Source organism: Anabas testudineus, chromosome 14, assembly GCF_900324465.2.
Source record: "Anabas testudineus chromosome 14, fAnaTes1.2, whole genome shotgun sequence".
Classification (NCBI taxonomy): Eukaryota; Metazoa; Chordata; class Actinopteri; order Anabantiformes; family Anabantidae; genus Anabas; species Anabas testudineus.
In genome coordinates this window covers 13,103,225-13,120,540 of record NC_046623.1, presented here as the reverse complement: position 1 = coordinate 13,120,540, position 17,316 = coordinate 13,103,225, and the positions used below count along the sequence as shown (strand labels likewise).

At 37.9% G+C, this 17,316-nt stretch overlaps 2 protein-coding genes across 2 annotated transcripts; both read left to right on the top strand.

The window, feature by feature from the left end:
• Nucleotides 1–14: 14 nt before the first annotated feature.
• On the top strand, nt 15–2,931 carry styxl1 (serine/threonine/tyrosine interacting-like 1). The gene is made up of 8 exons (XM_026372552.1): nt 15–196; nt 292–353; nt 451–550; nt 749–882; nt 1,762–1,907; nt 2,012–2,109; nt 2,257–2,369; nt 2,771–2,931. The coding sequence occupies exons 1-8, from the start codon at nt 94–96 to the stop codon at nt 2,900–2,902; spliced, it is 888 nt and encodes a 295-aa protein (XP_026228337.1). The 5' UTR covers nt 15–93; the 3' UTR covers nt 2,903–2,931.
• A 1,319-nt stretch (nt 2,932–4,250) lies between these two features.
• LOC113170974 (transmembrane protein 120A-like) lies at nt 4,251–10,232 on the top strand. Its single transcript, XM_026373315.1, has 12 exons — nt 4,251–4,615; nt 5,778–5,896; nt 6,869–7,000; nt 7,197–7,256; nt 7,357–7,452; nt 7,707–7,796; nt 8,204–8,269; nt 8,533–8,594; nt 8,953–9,048; nt 9,178–9,242; nt 9,336–9,404; nt 9,717–10,232. The coding sequence occupies exons 1-12, from the start codon at nt 4,538–4,540 to the stop codon at nt 9,822–9,824; spliced, it is 1,041 nt and encodes a 346-aa protein (XP_026229100.1). The 5' UTR covers nt 4,251–4,537; the 3' UTR covers nt 9,825–10,232.
• Nucleotides 10,233–17,316: the final 7,084 nt, after the last annotated feature.

Genomic DNA, 17,316 nt, shown 5'->3' with positions numbered 1-17,316 from the left:
ACCGGTGTGCTTCCTTACATAATTTGAGCTCATTTAAAATTAATTAGACTAAATTTGTTTCTAGTTAATTGTTACCTTGTTGTCCTTCCTGTGATGGCTCAAATCTTGACGTGTGAGCCATTTGAGCTCTACAATCTCCTCAACCAGTGCAATTGTGCGCCACGGCTGGCGGAGATCAACTATCTCTGCTTGGTTGGTAAGAGTTTGGAGTTGGATTTGCTTCATTGCCCTGCTTTAATTCACGTTAACTGTAGTTGTTACTTACTTGTATATTGTATCACTCTTTTCTAGATGCACGAGAAACCCAAGATTACAACACAAGTCACATCATAACGGCTAAAAATGTCAAAATGGTATTAGTGTGTCAGTTTTGTGATTAGTTTCTATCTCCCACATAGACTGTATAGTTTGTGTTTCAGCTGTCAAAACTATCTGAGTGACACTTTCCAGGATTCAGAGGGCACGTTCATCCTGCCAGAGGCTGTGGAGTTTGACACTATGCAGCACATGGTGGTTTATGACGGCAACACTAGCTGTTTAGAGAACCGAGGTAATTTGGCTGAGGTGTTACACTTCCAGACAGATCTGGTAAAGATAGAAGCAAAATAATCAGACTACATAACTTAATAATAAGTTTGCTGCATTGTTAAGTACACTACAATGTTCTGTTTCTTATTTGCAATATGTATTTGAGCTGCAAATGTCTTCACACTGTTGTTTGTCACTTGGTGTCTAACTGTTATTGCAGGTAGAGCAGTTGAATGTGCTCAGGTCCTGGCTAAAGTTAGCCTCTATCCAGTCTACATAGTGAGAGGGGGCTTTCAGAGGTTCTCAGCTCTGTATACGTTCTTAAGGACAGAAAAAATCATCTACACCATCACAGTAAGACAAACACATCTGCTTTGAATTATCTATTTATGAACAATGCACAGCCTCACACTATTACATATCCTACATTTTGGGTTTGATGTGATGTTTAGCATGTTAAGAATATTATCTTTATTTCCTTTTATTGACTGATTGTGTAGGGTGGCAAAATAACGCACACTGAATGGTTAAGAAACATTCCATAAATAATATTAGTGAAAAGTACATTTACCCCTGTGCTGTAGTACATTTTTGAGGTACTGTGAGATGGTTGTGTCTTCACAGTTTAGGTTACTTTATACTTCTACTGCACCACATTGCAGAAGGAGATCTTTACAGCTATAGGAACTAGTCACTTTACAGATTAAGACTAAGACAGATTCAGAGGTCTGACCCATCAATTTGAAACCACTACCTGAGATTATCAAACAATCAAGTCAATAAAACTAGCAACTCCTCCAGCAGTTACAAATGTACACTGTTGGACAATGTATTGCCTCACTGAGACAATATTTAAAATAACAATGTTCTTCTGGTTCCAAGATTGTACAGATGTTCATGAATGAAACTGCAGCCACTTCCTGTAAATAACCTACCTGCAGAATCATAGAGGTGATGAAACAAAACTGCGACACAGGATCTTTTTGAAGTCATCACAAAAACCATACAGTAGTTCGGCATTTCCTGTTGCTGGTGTTGAACTTTAGCGACACAAATTCTCTAAACCATGTTTTCTAACTTAAACAATTCCCAAAGACCAAGTGGGATGCACTTACAGAGAGATTTTGGGAACCTTAGAGGGCAGTTATTCAGTTTGCCTGGTTGGTAGTGGAGCCTTACAGGGCTAGACAAACAATATAAATTGCTGTTCTATTTATCTTTTCAAAATCCCAGGAGCTGGAAAACCTCAAGATGTATCCAGTGGAGATTATAGAAGGACTGTTATATATGGGTGACCAGAAACAAAACATGGACACCAGTATTCTCCAAGACCTGAAAATCAGTGCTATCATCAACATCTCACAGAGTGACACTCTGCAGTAAGGCAGACCTGGATATATGAAGTATCACTAGAGACATTTCTGAACAGCATGAATCACCACTTGCATTTTTTTGAATTCCTTTTGTATTCTTTTTTATGTAGCCCCACAAGGGGAAACCAGACCATCCTTTATATCCCTGTGGCCGATTCAGTGCTGTCCAATTTATATTCAAGCTTTGAAAAGATTTGTAGTTTTATTGGTAAGTCATACTTACATTTTATTTCACAAAATCATTTTTTAGACAGAACATTTAAATATTTTATTTTATTGCTAAATTTGTCATATATAGAGTTCTTGTTACATGCATTGGCTTAATAGGTTTTTGTTCACGGTCTTCTTTTTTCAGATTCACACATGAACGCGGGCGCTCGTGTCTTGATAGTTTCCAGTCAGGGCAGAAGCCGCTGCAGTGCTGTAACCATTGCCTTCCTCATGCACCACCATAAATACACCCTGGAGGTAAGTGGGGTTCATTCAGTTGTGTTTCAGAAGGTGCAGAACTCAGTGTGTGCCATACAAATAGTAGACTAAACCTAGTTTAGTTAGTTAGTTGGAGTACTTGAACTTTGAACAGAACCCAGCTAGTTGTTAGTTTCCTGTCTTTATGCTAAGCTAAGCTAACCACATCCTCCATTGCTTTCTTGCCACGTTTTCGACATTAAAACTAACGTGTTGGTTTTACACTTGTGCAGTATAACTTAAACACATATACAATACATAATACAGTATATATGGTATGTAATGCTTGATCCTATTTGACATCACATTAATATTTCTCATGGAAATAAATTATGTCACAATCTAATATAATAATATAATATAATAATGTTTATTTATTTATTTATTTATTTATTTTTCAGGATGCCTGGAAGTACATGCTCAAATGTAAACCCAACATGAGACCAAACACTGGATTTTTACAGCAGCTGTCTGACTGGGAGATTCACACCCTGGGAACAAAAGTGACCAATATGTCTGAATCTTATTTTTAACAAAGAAACTAGCACATATTTTATTCAATAAAGACTTTAGAATGATTACGGTGTACATGTTGTAAAAGCATGGGTGTGGTTTCTATTATAGCTTACAATGTAAAGAGTCATTATATTGAACCAGGTGTAAACTAGGCACCAGAAACATACCTGTTCCTGTTGTTACTCAGAAGAGTAAAGTAGTAAGAATTAGGCATTTTAAAAGTTATGGATATATATGTATAGAAAACTATGAAGCCTACTTCATTGTGCAAATACTGGTCACCTATTTAATATAAAGGTTTGGGAAGTAATGTGTTAACAACCTTGTTCATCCAGGGGGAGAGAATTTGGAAAAATGTGTTCCTAGCAGTCATGTTTAAAAAGCATCACAGCAGCTCATGGCAATTAAAAAACATATCTTTTCTTAGCCGGAAAACTAATAGATGTTTATCATCAGGTAACGTAGAGTAACTATGACTCATCTTTAATATTTATTGATTAACCTAGCAATTATTATATAAATCAATTACATATGGAAACAGTATGTGAGCTGCATAACAAAGTTGATGTATTTGGCTCCCCTTTTTCCTCAAATCACACTCTAAAAGCGCCCATTTTACAGTTTGACATTTTTATAATCATCATTATTTACAAAAAAATGCATTATGCGTTTCTCCTTTACTCTAAAATGCTCTTCTGTCTTTAAGGAGAAGCTTTACATGATCATTGGCACCACAAATAGCGGTTGCATAGTGACACCTAGTGCTGTAGTAACTTTAGTGCACTAAAGAGTTGAGAGTTGTAGATTTCTTTAAAAAAAAAAAAAAAAAAAGTTCATAAATCTGATATGTTATGGTTGAGTCTATTTAAGGCTGCCAGAGGCGCTGGCAATACTGGAGATGACAAGCCATGTGAACACAGTTACATAACATAAGCTCTAAAAATATATGGGCCCTAACCCTAAACAGGCTGTGAACAGAGTCTCTTCTCTGGGGGAAAATAGAAAACTTATTATAGTTATTGAAAATATTATAGTTTGGGATAATGAAATGGGTTTATAAGAGCAGTGGAAATGGTTTATAAGAGCAGTGGAAATGCTTTATAAGAGCAGTGGAAATGGTTTACAAGAGCAGTGGAAATGGTTTATAAGAGCAGTGGAAATGGTTTATAAGACCAGTGGAAATGGTTTACTTATAATAAATAATATATAATAAATTTTTACTTATTAAATAAGTAAACTAATGTGTGCTAAAGGTGTTGGCGCTGATTGGCTGAATCGTCACGTCCAACGGGGTGACGCACGCACGTAGTGTCAGTTGAGGAAAACAACGGATGTATGAAGTGGTCTGTAAAATAAAAGCACAAAACGTTAACACTATTTGTCTAGTCAACATAGATGCCTGAGAAGATGCATGCGAATACATTTATTATGTTATTTGTGTTCTAGTAGAATAATGCTGCTGCAAATGTGAACGTGTCTTCGAGATGTACTGACCCAAGACTCTGAATGTTAATCAGTAATACTTTTATATCGAAGGCTGTGACAGGAAGTTGTTCGGTGCAGTGTTGACACTGACAGTTACGACTCCAACTGTTGCACATCGGAGCTTGAGTATTAGCCAACTGTGAGGTTTCCTGATGTCAAAGTAGAAAATGTTGTCCAGTCCAGCGGGTTTAACTGAATCCTTACGCGAATGGGAGGATTTAGAGAAGAACTACCAGCAAATACAGGTGAATTAAACAGTGTGTTAGCATATCCTGCTGTGGTCTAACGTTACCTACTGCTAGCCCGGTAAGCTAGCAGTCAGAGCGGCGGCACTGGGCTGAGCCCTCCGTTACCGTAGAGGAGCAACGTTAGAGTAAAAACTAAATTAAAGTTATAGTAGAGCACAATAAAGACAACTGCTCCTCATATTATGCCGGTATGACATTGTTTTAGGGAGCACATGACCCTGGTTGATGTTTAGTAGCTTGAGCCCCATATTACACGCATAACGTTAAAGTAATGAGGGAGAAAATGTTGTCACAGTCTTTATTATTCCACATTACTTATTATTCAGATTTTGTTTAAAATCTTGATATTACAGATTATTTACACAGACACAGATTCCCAAAGACAAGCTGGCTTATTTTGTCATAATCTTGTCGGTGGTGTTAGGCTCTTTATTTATTTTATAAATAAATGTATTTATTTATTCAACTCATCAACTGGAAAGCAAATAACTATCTTCTGTTAGCTTCTTTCCCTCAAAATCAAACATAAAGTGTTCACATTATAGCTGTCACAGTACGAGGGAATATATAGCTTGTATCAGGGAGTTGTATAGTGCAGTAGCTACTCAGCTACTGTGTACTCTAGGCTGAGTTGCTGGCTAAGTCATACTTCACTGTGGCAAACTCGTTGAACTTTAAACTTTACACATAATTCACTGTGGATGACAAAACACGATCACCGTTACAACACAGCTGAATGTGCAGCACACTAAGCAACTTTCGTCATGGGTCATGTGCCCCTTGAAACAATAAGCCTCTGTCTAACCTTGTTCATCCAGGGGGAGAACAACACGGTCACACCTTTACAGATAAATACACTTTCTTTAGCACGGTTACATCTGTGTGGAGCAGGAGGAAGGTTGATGCCAATATAAATGTTAAAACAATTAAAGTTTAATTAGATAAGACACACAGTGTTAAGCTTTAGGTCCTTGCTCACAACTATTCCAGTATTTTTGCAGGTTAACCCTCCTGCATTACTCACACAACAAACTTTTTGTTTCCTTTTTTCTTTTTTTGCCTTGATGATTTTTAAATGTATATATATATTTACTGAAACGTTATGTATCACAACAAAACTTTATAAATCCCTCTGGAATTACTTTTTTTCCACCACCAGGACACCCATCGTCTATATAAACAGAAACTCGAGGAAGTGACCAAATTGCAAGACAGCTGCTCTGCTGCTATTGCTCGTCAGAGGAAGAAATTGAAAGAGCTCACAGTGTCACTAGATGGGTAAGTATTGATCAGGGGTTTTCTGAGAATATTCTGGCAGCTGGTATGTTACAGTATAGATTATTTTATTGCACTTTTTATGGCCTTTGTGCATCTACTAATGAAACAATCATTTTTTTAGTCCGATTCTCAAAGATCACCAAGTAGCTGGAAATTGCATGATCTGGTCCTGGATGTTAAAGTTCTGAGACATTTGGCAATGAAGCATTTAGTGTTTGTGCACGTACAGCATGTCACAACCTGCCTGCTTGATTATTTCTGCTTCTTAATCACCCTTTAAGCACTTTATCTTGTTTTTATATGACCTTGCGTCCTCCAAATAAACACGACCTTACACTTCAATGTACAGTGATAAGTATGAAGAGTCTTCAGACTGTCTGGGCAATGAGGAGAGGTATTTACTATATCTGAAGGAAATTTAGGAACATGAAACACTCACCACCACAGGATCATTTTCAATGCAGTGCTGACCCTGCATTGGTAAAGTGTAAACACAAGTGGCAGTGTGCATGAGGAGTGGAAGGGTTTAAAGCATTTTATCACGTTCGAATCCCTTTGAGCCCCTTTAGTTTTATCATATTTACTTTACTTGTAACTAAAGGCTAAAACAGATACAGGTCAAAAGCGTATTTGACCTTTTGTTTTCTGAGAAGGCAGAGACCTTTTTTGGTGACAGACTAATTGATTTCATAACCACAACAATCTTTGATTGAATAAAGACACCGGCTGCAGGGAACATTAAAGGATAGGTTCACAATTTGTCTGTATAGTATGTAGTAGTATATGTAAGGCAGTATTCACAGTAGGTAGGTGCATATAAACAATGACAAAGGTTATAGTTTATGTTCATACTGGCCATGAAGAGAAAATGTGTTTAGATGTGTATGTGAAGCTCAAGAAGTCTGAGCCTGTAGAATCGAAGACAGGTTTGTGCTGCGTTAAAAGCTTGTCACAATGTTTTTCCATGATCAGATGCAAAAAAAAACATCCGTCCTCAAAGTTAAGCCCAGAGGATCTGGATGCCATTGCTGAAATCCAGGACTCCATCAAAGACAGGACCAGTGCTTTCTCTGAGATGGAAGCTTTTCTGCCAAAGAAAAATGGGTTTGTCATTTTAACTTGTTTGTATATATGAATGACAAATAATAATAATATAATATATATCAATAATAAATTGTCAGTATATTTTACTGGCACAGTAAATATTTTGTAACAGTTTGTTGTGTAACAAAAGCAACAAAAAGTAAGATATTAGGACCAAAATAAATCACGTCAGTGACTGACATGTGTTTCTGTTTAGGTTGTACCTCGCGCTTGTTTTAGGAAACGTCAATGTAACACTCCTCAACAAACAATCAAAGTAAGTCATATTTATATACAGTAATTGTTCAAAATAAGAAAAAGAAAGTCAAAAATGTAAACATTTTATTTATATAATTTCTGTTTGCTTTACAAAACAGATTTGCCTACAAAGATGAATATGAGAAATTCAAACTGGTCCTCACAGTTATCCTCTTTGTGTTCTCCTTCACGTGTCGCTTTTTGCTTAGCTACAGGTAAGATTTCCCAAAACTACAGTGGCAAGAAAAAGTATCTTTTTAGAATTTTGTGGTTAAAATGTGATTGATTAAAGTCAAGAGTATTAACAATAACATAAAATGTGCCTTTAATTATATCATGGAAAAATCAGATCTTTCATGTCTATACTGAGAACAATCACAAAGAACTCATAGTTTTGTAGATTAACTGTGCATAAATGTCCATTATATATGTGTGAATTTATCTTTGTTTGTTGATGTCTTCCTTTCAGAGTCCTTGATGCCCTATTCAACTTCCTGTTGGTCTGGTACTACTGCACCCTCACCATCCGGGAGAGTATCCTCATCAGCAACGGCTCAAAGTCTGCAACAAATTTACTCTCTCCGCTATTTTAACTCTAGTAGATAGGTATTAAGAGTTCATATAAAGACTTTCACAGGGCCTCAAATTGTAGGGAGACTCTCTGAGCCATCTCCTTTTTCAAAAACAACACATTCAAATCTTTCTCTTGAGCCTTTCTGTAATTAAGGAACGTTGGGTGAATTCCTCATTATAAATTCCTGTATAATTTTGAGGTCAATATAAGTGTCACACACTGGATATAAACATTCTTACTATGTTCTGCTACGTTTTTGTTGTTATTGAAAAAATGCACACCTAGCTTGTACTATTAGGATTTTATAAGCTTTCCAGTTTGTATCTTGTCTAGCTGTACTTCACACAGTCAGATACTGTAACCTTCATTGTCAGTCCTCCTTGTTGTTTCAGGATCAAGGGCTGGTGGGTTTTCCATCACTATGTGTCAACCTTCCTGTCTGGAGTCATGCTGACTTGGTAAGTGATAATATGCACATTTCTTTAGGGAAGGGGTTTTCTTTACTTTTACCAAAAAATGAAAAAAACAAAAAGACCACATAGAGCCTGTACCTTAGTCCAACAGAGATGCTATAAAAAAGAGCAGAAAGAAAAAAAGAGAAATTACTTATTGAAACTGAATTGGAAAGCATTATAAATCCCACCATCAAAATGCTTTCACTCTTGTCATTAAATATGGCTTTGTGCTTCATTCTAACCAGATGTTGTGTATTTGTTCACAGGCCTGAAGGCAAACTGTACCAGATGTTTAGGAACCAGTTCCTTACATACTGTCTATATCAAAGTAAGAGAATTCAATTGTGTCTCAGTTACACAAAACATACTTCCAGTACATTTACAAATACCTTATACATTAAGTACTAAATGTTCATGACCTGTTCCTGTGATTTTTTTTTTTACCTGTCCAGCTAAACCTAATATTTTGTATCAGCAATTTCTTTGTCTTTTGTGATCTTTTAATCATCTTGTTGGGAACCATTATAAAATATCATGTATTACTTTCCCCTCTAAAAACATATTTAACACTGTATTCTATAAATAGTCCTGTCAAAACTGAAATACACACTGCATGTGCAACATCATGATTATCTTGACGAGCAGTGAAGTTACAGATGCACTTTGTTCTCTTTTGTTTGCAAAAGTAGGCTTTGTTCAGTTTCTCCAGTACTACTACCAGAGTGGCTGTTTGTACAGACTGAGAGCGCTGGGAGAAAGACATAACATGGATCTCACAGTGGGTGAGTGCACTCTAAAATGCTAGTTTATAGTTCTAATAATATTCATACTATTATTAATATTATGAGCAGCCTGACCGGTTAAGTTAATCTGAGACTGATGGTTCTCCTCTCTTTTCTCCTGGTGTTCAGAGGGTTTCCAGTCGTGGATGTGGAGAGGCTTGACTTTCCTGCTTCCTTTCTTGTTTTTTGGTCATGTGAGTAATAGAACAACAATGAAACCCTCTAACTAAAATCTCAGTTTAAAAGTTGGCATTTCAGAGAATCTTTCACTGTTTGTGTTCTTACAGTTCTGGCAGCTCTACAACAGCATAACACTCTTCAGGATGTTCCAGCTCCCAGAGTGTAAAGAGTGGCAGGTTAGTAGAGCAGCTAGCTTTGACGTTCCCACGTCATTAACTCATTAAATTGTGGTCTCAACTGTTTTTAAAGTTAACTAAACGTATTGACTCAATGTGCCAACAAAGCAAGTAGCAGCCAAAGCAGCTGGACTTTACAATTGCTCAGATTTGTCAAAACAATCCTCTAGATCTACATATATGTATTCAGACATTATGTTGAAGAACAGATACAGATATCAGCTTGTTTAAGACCATACTTTTTATATCTAGTTCTAGGAGCTTCTGACCAAACATCAGATATATATTTTATTTATTTTTTGTAATATCTAGGTTTTGATGTGCGGCTGCTCTTACATGGTGCTCTTCCTGGGAAACTTCTTCACTACGCTGAGAGTGGTGTACCAAAAATACAACCAGGACAAGTCCAAGACCTTATAACACTGGAATAATGACCAGGGCAGAATTACCCCAAATCCTCCTGGAACGGGAAAAGTGCAAAAAGATCATACCTCTAATACTCTTTATCAATGCTATGATTATTGTTCTTGTGGACCATTTACTGTACATGCATTGCTATGTCCTTTATATTTCAAGTTATTTTGTGCAAGTTCTGGTCAGAGCAGCATAATGTATGTTTAGGTCATAGACATTATATTACTGATTACTCCTGACAGATCCTTCCTTAGTAACACTGGAAGCATTATCTGTCTGAGTTACATTACACAGCTGTAAGAAAAGAATTGTTACTGAATGAGGAAAAACCTAATATTTGGCTCATATGTATGTAGGTGAATCTATACTTTGTTTGTGCCTTACAGAAAGCACTTAATAAAACACTGCTCCCAACCCTGGGTGTTTTTGATTTTCTGCTACAGCAGTCAAGCTTATGTTGCAGGTGGTCATAGAAACTGTATCGTCATTGGTCAGTATATTTGATCCTATCAGTTTGCTGCAGCTACTGGATGCCTCACATAAGAGCGCTATTGGATTTTCTGATCTGTATGTGTCTGTTATATAACCTCATCCTATCTTACTGTTGTGGAGTGTTTTTATCATACATTTCTTCAGCTAGGTATCAACAATTCAAGACCTTTAAACAATAGTCAGGGTTCATAGAAACAGGTTTTGGTAGTTGTAATCTTACCTCCTGCCCATATTATTGTATAAAACATCACATCCTAACATAGTTTATTTTATAGTCAGTGTTCCTTGCACATATTAATTCAATTTACAGCATCTAAAGAACGTAGTGCAATACTCGAAGGTGACCACCAGGTGGACACATTGTTGTAGCTGACAGGCAACAACCTGGGTTGAGCACTGATTTGTCAAGTGCATAGACAGACACTGTATGTGTGCCTTAATGTGACAATTGGCAGGAGAGACAAAGGAAACATACAACAACACTGTGGCCCAGTGCACATACACATAACATGGAGATGCTACTCAACTTTATATTGTCATCATAGTTAATCTACTACATACAGTAGAGTACAGTATAAACACATGCTCACACCCTTACCTCTACCTGAAGAGGAGCATTTGTAGTTAAAACCTATTGAACACATTGAATATTAAAAGAAAAATGTGTTTTTGTATGATATCAAAGGGAGAATTATTATTCTGTCGTTGTACTGGATCTAAAAAAAGCCCAGAAAAAAAGGCAAGAGTGTGTATTTAATTAGCCTTGTCTTGTAGTTGTCTTGTTGTATTGACACAACAATAAAAACTTCATGAATTATATTCAGAAGAATCAATATAACAAGTTACAAATTAGAACCTAGACACAGAAAGAATGACAAGACTGAAACATTACTACACTCGAACCACGCTGCCAGAACACAAAGACCTAAAGGAAGGAAGGAAATTAGCACATGAGATCAGAGGGAATAATACCTGAAAACTTTAAAGTGGAAACCACTTCCAGTTTTTCTTTTTTTTCTTTTTTTATAGTAGAACTCCCCCACACTAGAAAAGAAGTCTTAGATGAGTTAGTGCTGGAGGGCCAGTGAGAGAAACGCTGGTCTGAACAAACGAGCCGAGGAGCAAAGTGAATAGGGTGGTAGAAGGGGAGGAAGAGGCCTGGGTATTCTCCCAGCCTGCACCTCTTTCATCTTTCTCATTAAAGATGGAGCAGTGGGGGCCGTCAAGAATGAGCCCAAGGACATGGGGATCGGGGACTGAGCATGAGCTTCACATCAGGAGGTGGAGAAGTAGGGAGGGAACAGCCAGAGCAAGCAGACGGGCCGCCATGTCAAACCTTCACCTTAAACTTAACCCGCCTCCCTACGGGACCCAGATTAAGACCTCTTATCTGTGCTCACCTTCTCTTCCAGGCCTGGGAAATAATTCGAGCAGCAGCAAGGACGACATGGGGGGGGGGGGGGGGGGGGTATCGCTGGGTGATTAGTTCTGAAATATACAAGCTCTGTCTCAGGCAGCATACGTGAAAGAGGAGGGCAGCTCTGATGAACTTCCATGTGGGGCTGACTGATTAAAGAGGAGGCAAGGAGAGGAAGTAGCTCCCTGATAGAAGAGGTGATGTCAAAGAAAGAGGCTGGTTCAGGAGGGAACACATAGGGGCGTTTGAAAAACACAGTGATCCTGACATGTTTGAATCCTGTTATCACATGTTCCGTGTTACTTTGTTTGGATATTTATTGTGCACAGCCTTGATGGGTACATTTATCAGCAAGAGAACCAGTTGTTAAACAGTGTGACACACATGATGTCATTCAGTGTGATATATCAATGTCAGATGTTCCCAAAGTATTTAGGTTTTCCCATAACATACTGGCACCAACATGTCTGAAGTTGGAAACCTCTTATACCATTTATGAGCTGTAATTAATGGCTTTATTAATATTTAATTAACAATTTACAATGAAGAATAAACTGTACGTAATACGTTTATTCTTTACTGATAATTGTCATATTAGCACCCTTAAATTTTGCTGCATACTTCACTTTAAATAGCAACTTTCTTAACTACCGAAAGGAGGAGCACAGTCTTGGAAGTTTGGATGAATCCGAGCAGGTGTGAACATGTCCTCAGGCCCCCCACCATGGAAATGAAACAATCTGTGTTTGAATCAGGCCCATCAGCTTTGGCACATGTCCCACTCTCTCTCTCTCTCTTTCTCTCTGTAGAGGAGGGTGGGAGTGACAATCCAAAAGCAACCAACAATCTGTAGGAGTCTGGATCAATATCTTCCTGCATATTAGTTATATAGGGGATCAGTATTTAAGTAAATGATTAAATAAAACATGGGTCATGTAGAAAACTGTCCTGTGCTCCTATATCTTTGAGATTCATTCGTAATTGAAGTCCCAGAACAGCAACTCCATCACCTACTGGAACATGAACTGAGCACCAAATTAAATATGCATATTTAATAGGAGGGGAACATGATTTCCATCACTTTTTAAATGAGAGCATGAGGAATGAGGAAATCTGAAGAAGGGGAGAGAGCGCGGCCTGCAGAGTGGAAAAGAATAAAGAGAATTCATCTTTATTTTAACACGGCTCTTTGGGAGTAACCCTAGCAGGACTTCCCCCACTCTGCGGAGCTGATTGAACATATTCTGGCTTTGTGGGGGTTTGGGCTATGAGTTCCTATAGCAACCACAAATAGTACAGACAGTAAGGAGTAGACTTGCTTGCCATCCGCCTTAACATTTTTACCCCTTCTTGAACCATCAAACAGCATTTTGGAACAGCTATGTGCTGCCAAGTGTCTTCTTCTGCTGAAACTATCTCTTTGTCAGATTAGAGTTAGACCTTAAAATCCAACCAGTGCAGTGCTGATCAGACAAAAACATTATTATCTCATATAATGTAGAGATATAATCATGCTTTTATATATGTCAAGTTATTTTAAACTTGTATTTTCATTACAAAAAATGACTTTGTAGATAGTTTTTCACCAAAGAGATGCATCGTAGTTGTCTAGAATCTAAAGTTGAGATTTGAATCAGAGGTCGCACCCATTTTCCTGCAACATTTAGGAATGAACGATTGAGATTTGAGTTTAAACCTGAGAACTATCCAACCCGCAAAATAAAAAAACTGGAATGAAATTTTGTGTTGCTCCTCTACTAAGCTTAAAAAACACAGATTTGGCCCAAACGGTTCTGAGCACCTGAAGATTTGCTATGTCCAAACATGTACTTTGTGTACATTCACATACACCATCGCACACAACTGCATCCTATCAAGTCCTTGACCCACATATAGGAAATATTCTGCCCTGAGGGGCCTAAAGATGAACAATGAAGTGGGTCAATAGGCCCACTCCCACACACTCTGTGTGTTCATGTAAGCCAGATGGCCAATTTGATCTCAGCCAAAAGAAAATGAATCCCACAACACGTTTTATCCTCCGTCTGATTGAATACTGCGTAGAATAAACACCCCACGGCCTCCTGCAGTGCACAGTCAGCATGTCAGGTGCAGCGCATTCATTGAATAAGTACATGCACAGTGGTCCATTATGAAGCACAGAAGGAAAGACTTGCATTATCAATGTAGTACTGTACTGTCACTGTTCTGATGCCATAAAGTAAAGTTTACTTATTTTGGCGTGCTCCCTTTTGTTTGTATCACTTTACTCCAGCCTGTGATTTCATACATCTCCAAAAGTGACTTCTTGACTGAATTGGTTTGTTATCAAAGTTACTATTTGTGGGTGCAAATAAAGGATTAAACTAATATAAAGAGTATAAGTAAGACATTCACTCACAAAAACAGGCTTTTGATGACAAATGAGTTGTCTCCGTCACACACTGAGTCTGTTTTGGTATTTCAGCACAGTTTACAATTAGAAAAAGCTGATTTGTATTTAATTTCACTTTTCAGTAATTCAATCTTTATTTTTATTTTCTTATGATTGTCTAAATGTTTGTTCAAAGCGTCTCCACGTTGCCAGGAATATAATTGCTGTGGAGACCTACTGAATCGCTTTATTAAAATTTAATTGAATTTAATGGTCTTTGCCTAAATACTGTGAAAATGTAATAGAGACATTTAATTGAAGAAAAACAAAAATCACACAGTAAAATATGTTATGTGTGACGTGTGAACGCTTACTGAGTTTGTTGAACTCCCAAATTCCCAGAGACCAGTCACACATGATGTGGATGGACTGTTCTCGTGCCAGCCCTGAATTTGTAAAAACAAATAAATAAATAAATAAGAAGTTGGTCACATACTTGCTGCAGAAGCAAATTTATGCAGGTACTCATGTGGCTAAAATACTTTTACTGTGGATACACAAGCCCTCAATGTGGCAGGTTTAAAATATCCCATCACTGCCTGTGTTGTGTTGCTGAAAAGCTTTTTCTTTCCATTGTTCGGTTTATTGCCTTTGTTTCCATCTTCATCAGCACAAAACAGAATAATGTGTGAAGCCTCCGTGTGCCTCCGCTGTCATTGCTTCTTTTACTGCAGCTATTGTTGGTGAGCTGGTCACTGCTATTTCCAGTTTCCCCTGGTTACCATTTCCCTTTTAAATCATGTGTCCCAACGCTGAGCTGAGGTGTAAACAAGCAAATAAAACAAAGCTGCAATGAGCATTTATATGCACATTTGTACCAATGGATCTAAATAAATATAAAATGATGTTCTTTCTACCATTACACCTGGACGTCACTCTGTGGATGAGGACAAAACAGGAATCATGTATTGAAAACAAATGGAGTCTAACTAATCTGACTGATGTCCCTGCTTTGGTTTCTCCAATCTTATGACGGCGCTTTTAATAGATAAACCTGTCTGCTTTTGTTTCTGTTATTTAGGCTGTATCATGGTTTGTACTGATTTTAAAATGGTTACGACAACTGTTGTGGTGTTAACGTCAGATAATATAGTAGAACATTTGAATCCTTCCAATCAAACATTTATCTTACAACATTCATTTTTAACATTTTATCAGGCTTGTTTCCCTCAAACTGGACTTGTATGCTTGGGTGTGTGACTTAACTGATGATGTCACAGTGTGCATTTCAGTGTTTCCCCTTATGTAAATTCAAAATTAAAAAGCTATAAACAAACAGTGACAAGCCAGTATCGCTTAAGCTCAGGTCAACTAGGCTCCTTTAGATGGAAACACTGGACCTGCCCCTCATCCCCGTAGGTGAATGAGCAAACTGTCTCTAGAGACTGTCCAACTCTGAGGGGGACATTTATGGTGTCAGTGTGCCAAACTGGTCCAAGGCAAAGCTGTTTCCAACTCACTTCATCCTCTTGACCTGTGTTACTGTGCTGTGTGAGATTCTTAATTACTGGTGATAAAATGTTAAAAGCAATGACTCAGTTGGTTTTCTACTTTCATTTCTACTCCACTGTACATTGATCCTTTTCCTTCCTTTTCTCCTTTTGGAAGAAGTGTATGTACATTGACACTATAACTAAATCACCCACTCAACACTTGAAGCTGAACGATGTCCCACATTATGAAAATTACACTGACAGTTCAACAACAAAGCGACTGCTGAATCACAGTTGTCAGTTGTTGTTTGATGCATCATAAAGGTGTAACACCACAACAGCACACTAGTATCTGCACTTTTAGGGGAACCTTGTAGCACAAAATCGACCTCCACTTCATTTTAAATGATTGCACTTGTGAGCACTGAACAATTCACCGTGGGGAAAATTACACTCTAGACCTTTTTTTATGTGATTGGATGATTTAATGCTTTGAGGTTAATGGTGTTATTAGCCACTGCACTTGAGGTTGTCAGTCAAGCTGCAGGGGGCCTGTTTCGAGGGGCCACTCTTGACCCCTGTGACATGGCGTTCAATGCATAAATGCATTAAAAACGTCTGTTGAAAATAGAGAGTACATTTTGGAAACTCAAGTTGTAAGTGCCGGTTTTCAGCTTGTGAGAACAACAAACTCTTAGTTTTCGACTGCGGAGCTGTAAACAGCCGAAAGGGCTGCCTTCACAATGTGGAAGAGGAGGGAGGGAGTTAAGCTGCCTTATCACAGCTACCTGAAGGCTCTAGCTCGTCAGTCCAAAGCCTGTTTTTTCTCAGTTATACGCCAGGATTACTGAGCATGTGTAAACACAGGAGCTGTGTCATTTAAGCTGCACTTGTTTATTGATGAAGAGAAGAGCTGAGAAAGATTTTAAATCAATCTGTCTATTGGAGAAAAATCCCCCTGAGACTATATGTTTTAATGGATTAACATGTCTTAACTGAAACAAGTCATATTTTTGATAAAAATGCTGACTCAAACAGCCCAAACACATAACCAGCTCTGCAGCCTCTGCAGCTTTGACCTGTTTTTTGTATCTTTTGAATGATTGTTAGACACAGAGATTATGATGGAGCCTCAATTCTCTCATCAAAACCTCTGTCTTCAGGTTGCACATTGCGACCTAATTTCCATCTGTATCTGGATATGTTATCTGGATAATGAATCTACAATTTGCAGTTTGCTTTTAAGAAGCTTCCTTGTTATCTCAAGGGGAGGGCAGGAGGACGTTGGGGTGGATGAGCGGCACAATAAAGCACATGACTTTATCACAGGTGTGAGTAACTTAATGCTTATTTCTGTAACTATGGGACACCAACCCCGCAATTTAAATGTTGAAGGAAGATAAGGGGAGGTCTGTGAAGTGGTTCAGGTGGAGGGTACTGGCCATTTAACTTAATCCATCCTGTCTCCAGCTCAGACTTGAGAGTAGTCTCAGTCATTTCAGCTCTTTTTCAAACAGAAAGCAAAGAAGTATATTTCTCAACATGTGCTTATTAATGCAGGACTGAATTTTATCTTTCGTGTGACTGATGGAATATAAGTTAAAAACAATTACAGAAGATCCCACATAATGTAGCTTAGTGCACACAGAAGTGGTTACAGTGGTTCTATGATAACAGCAGACAACAGATGATACAGTCTTACGTGTCTTGTTAATGTAATCA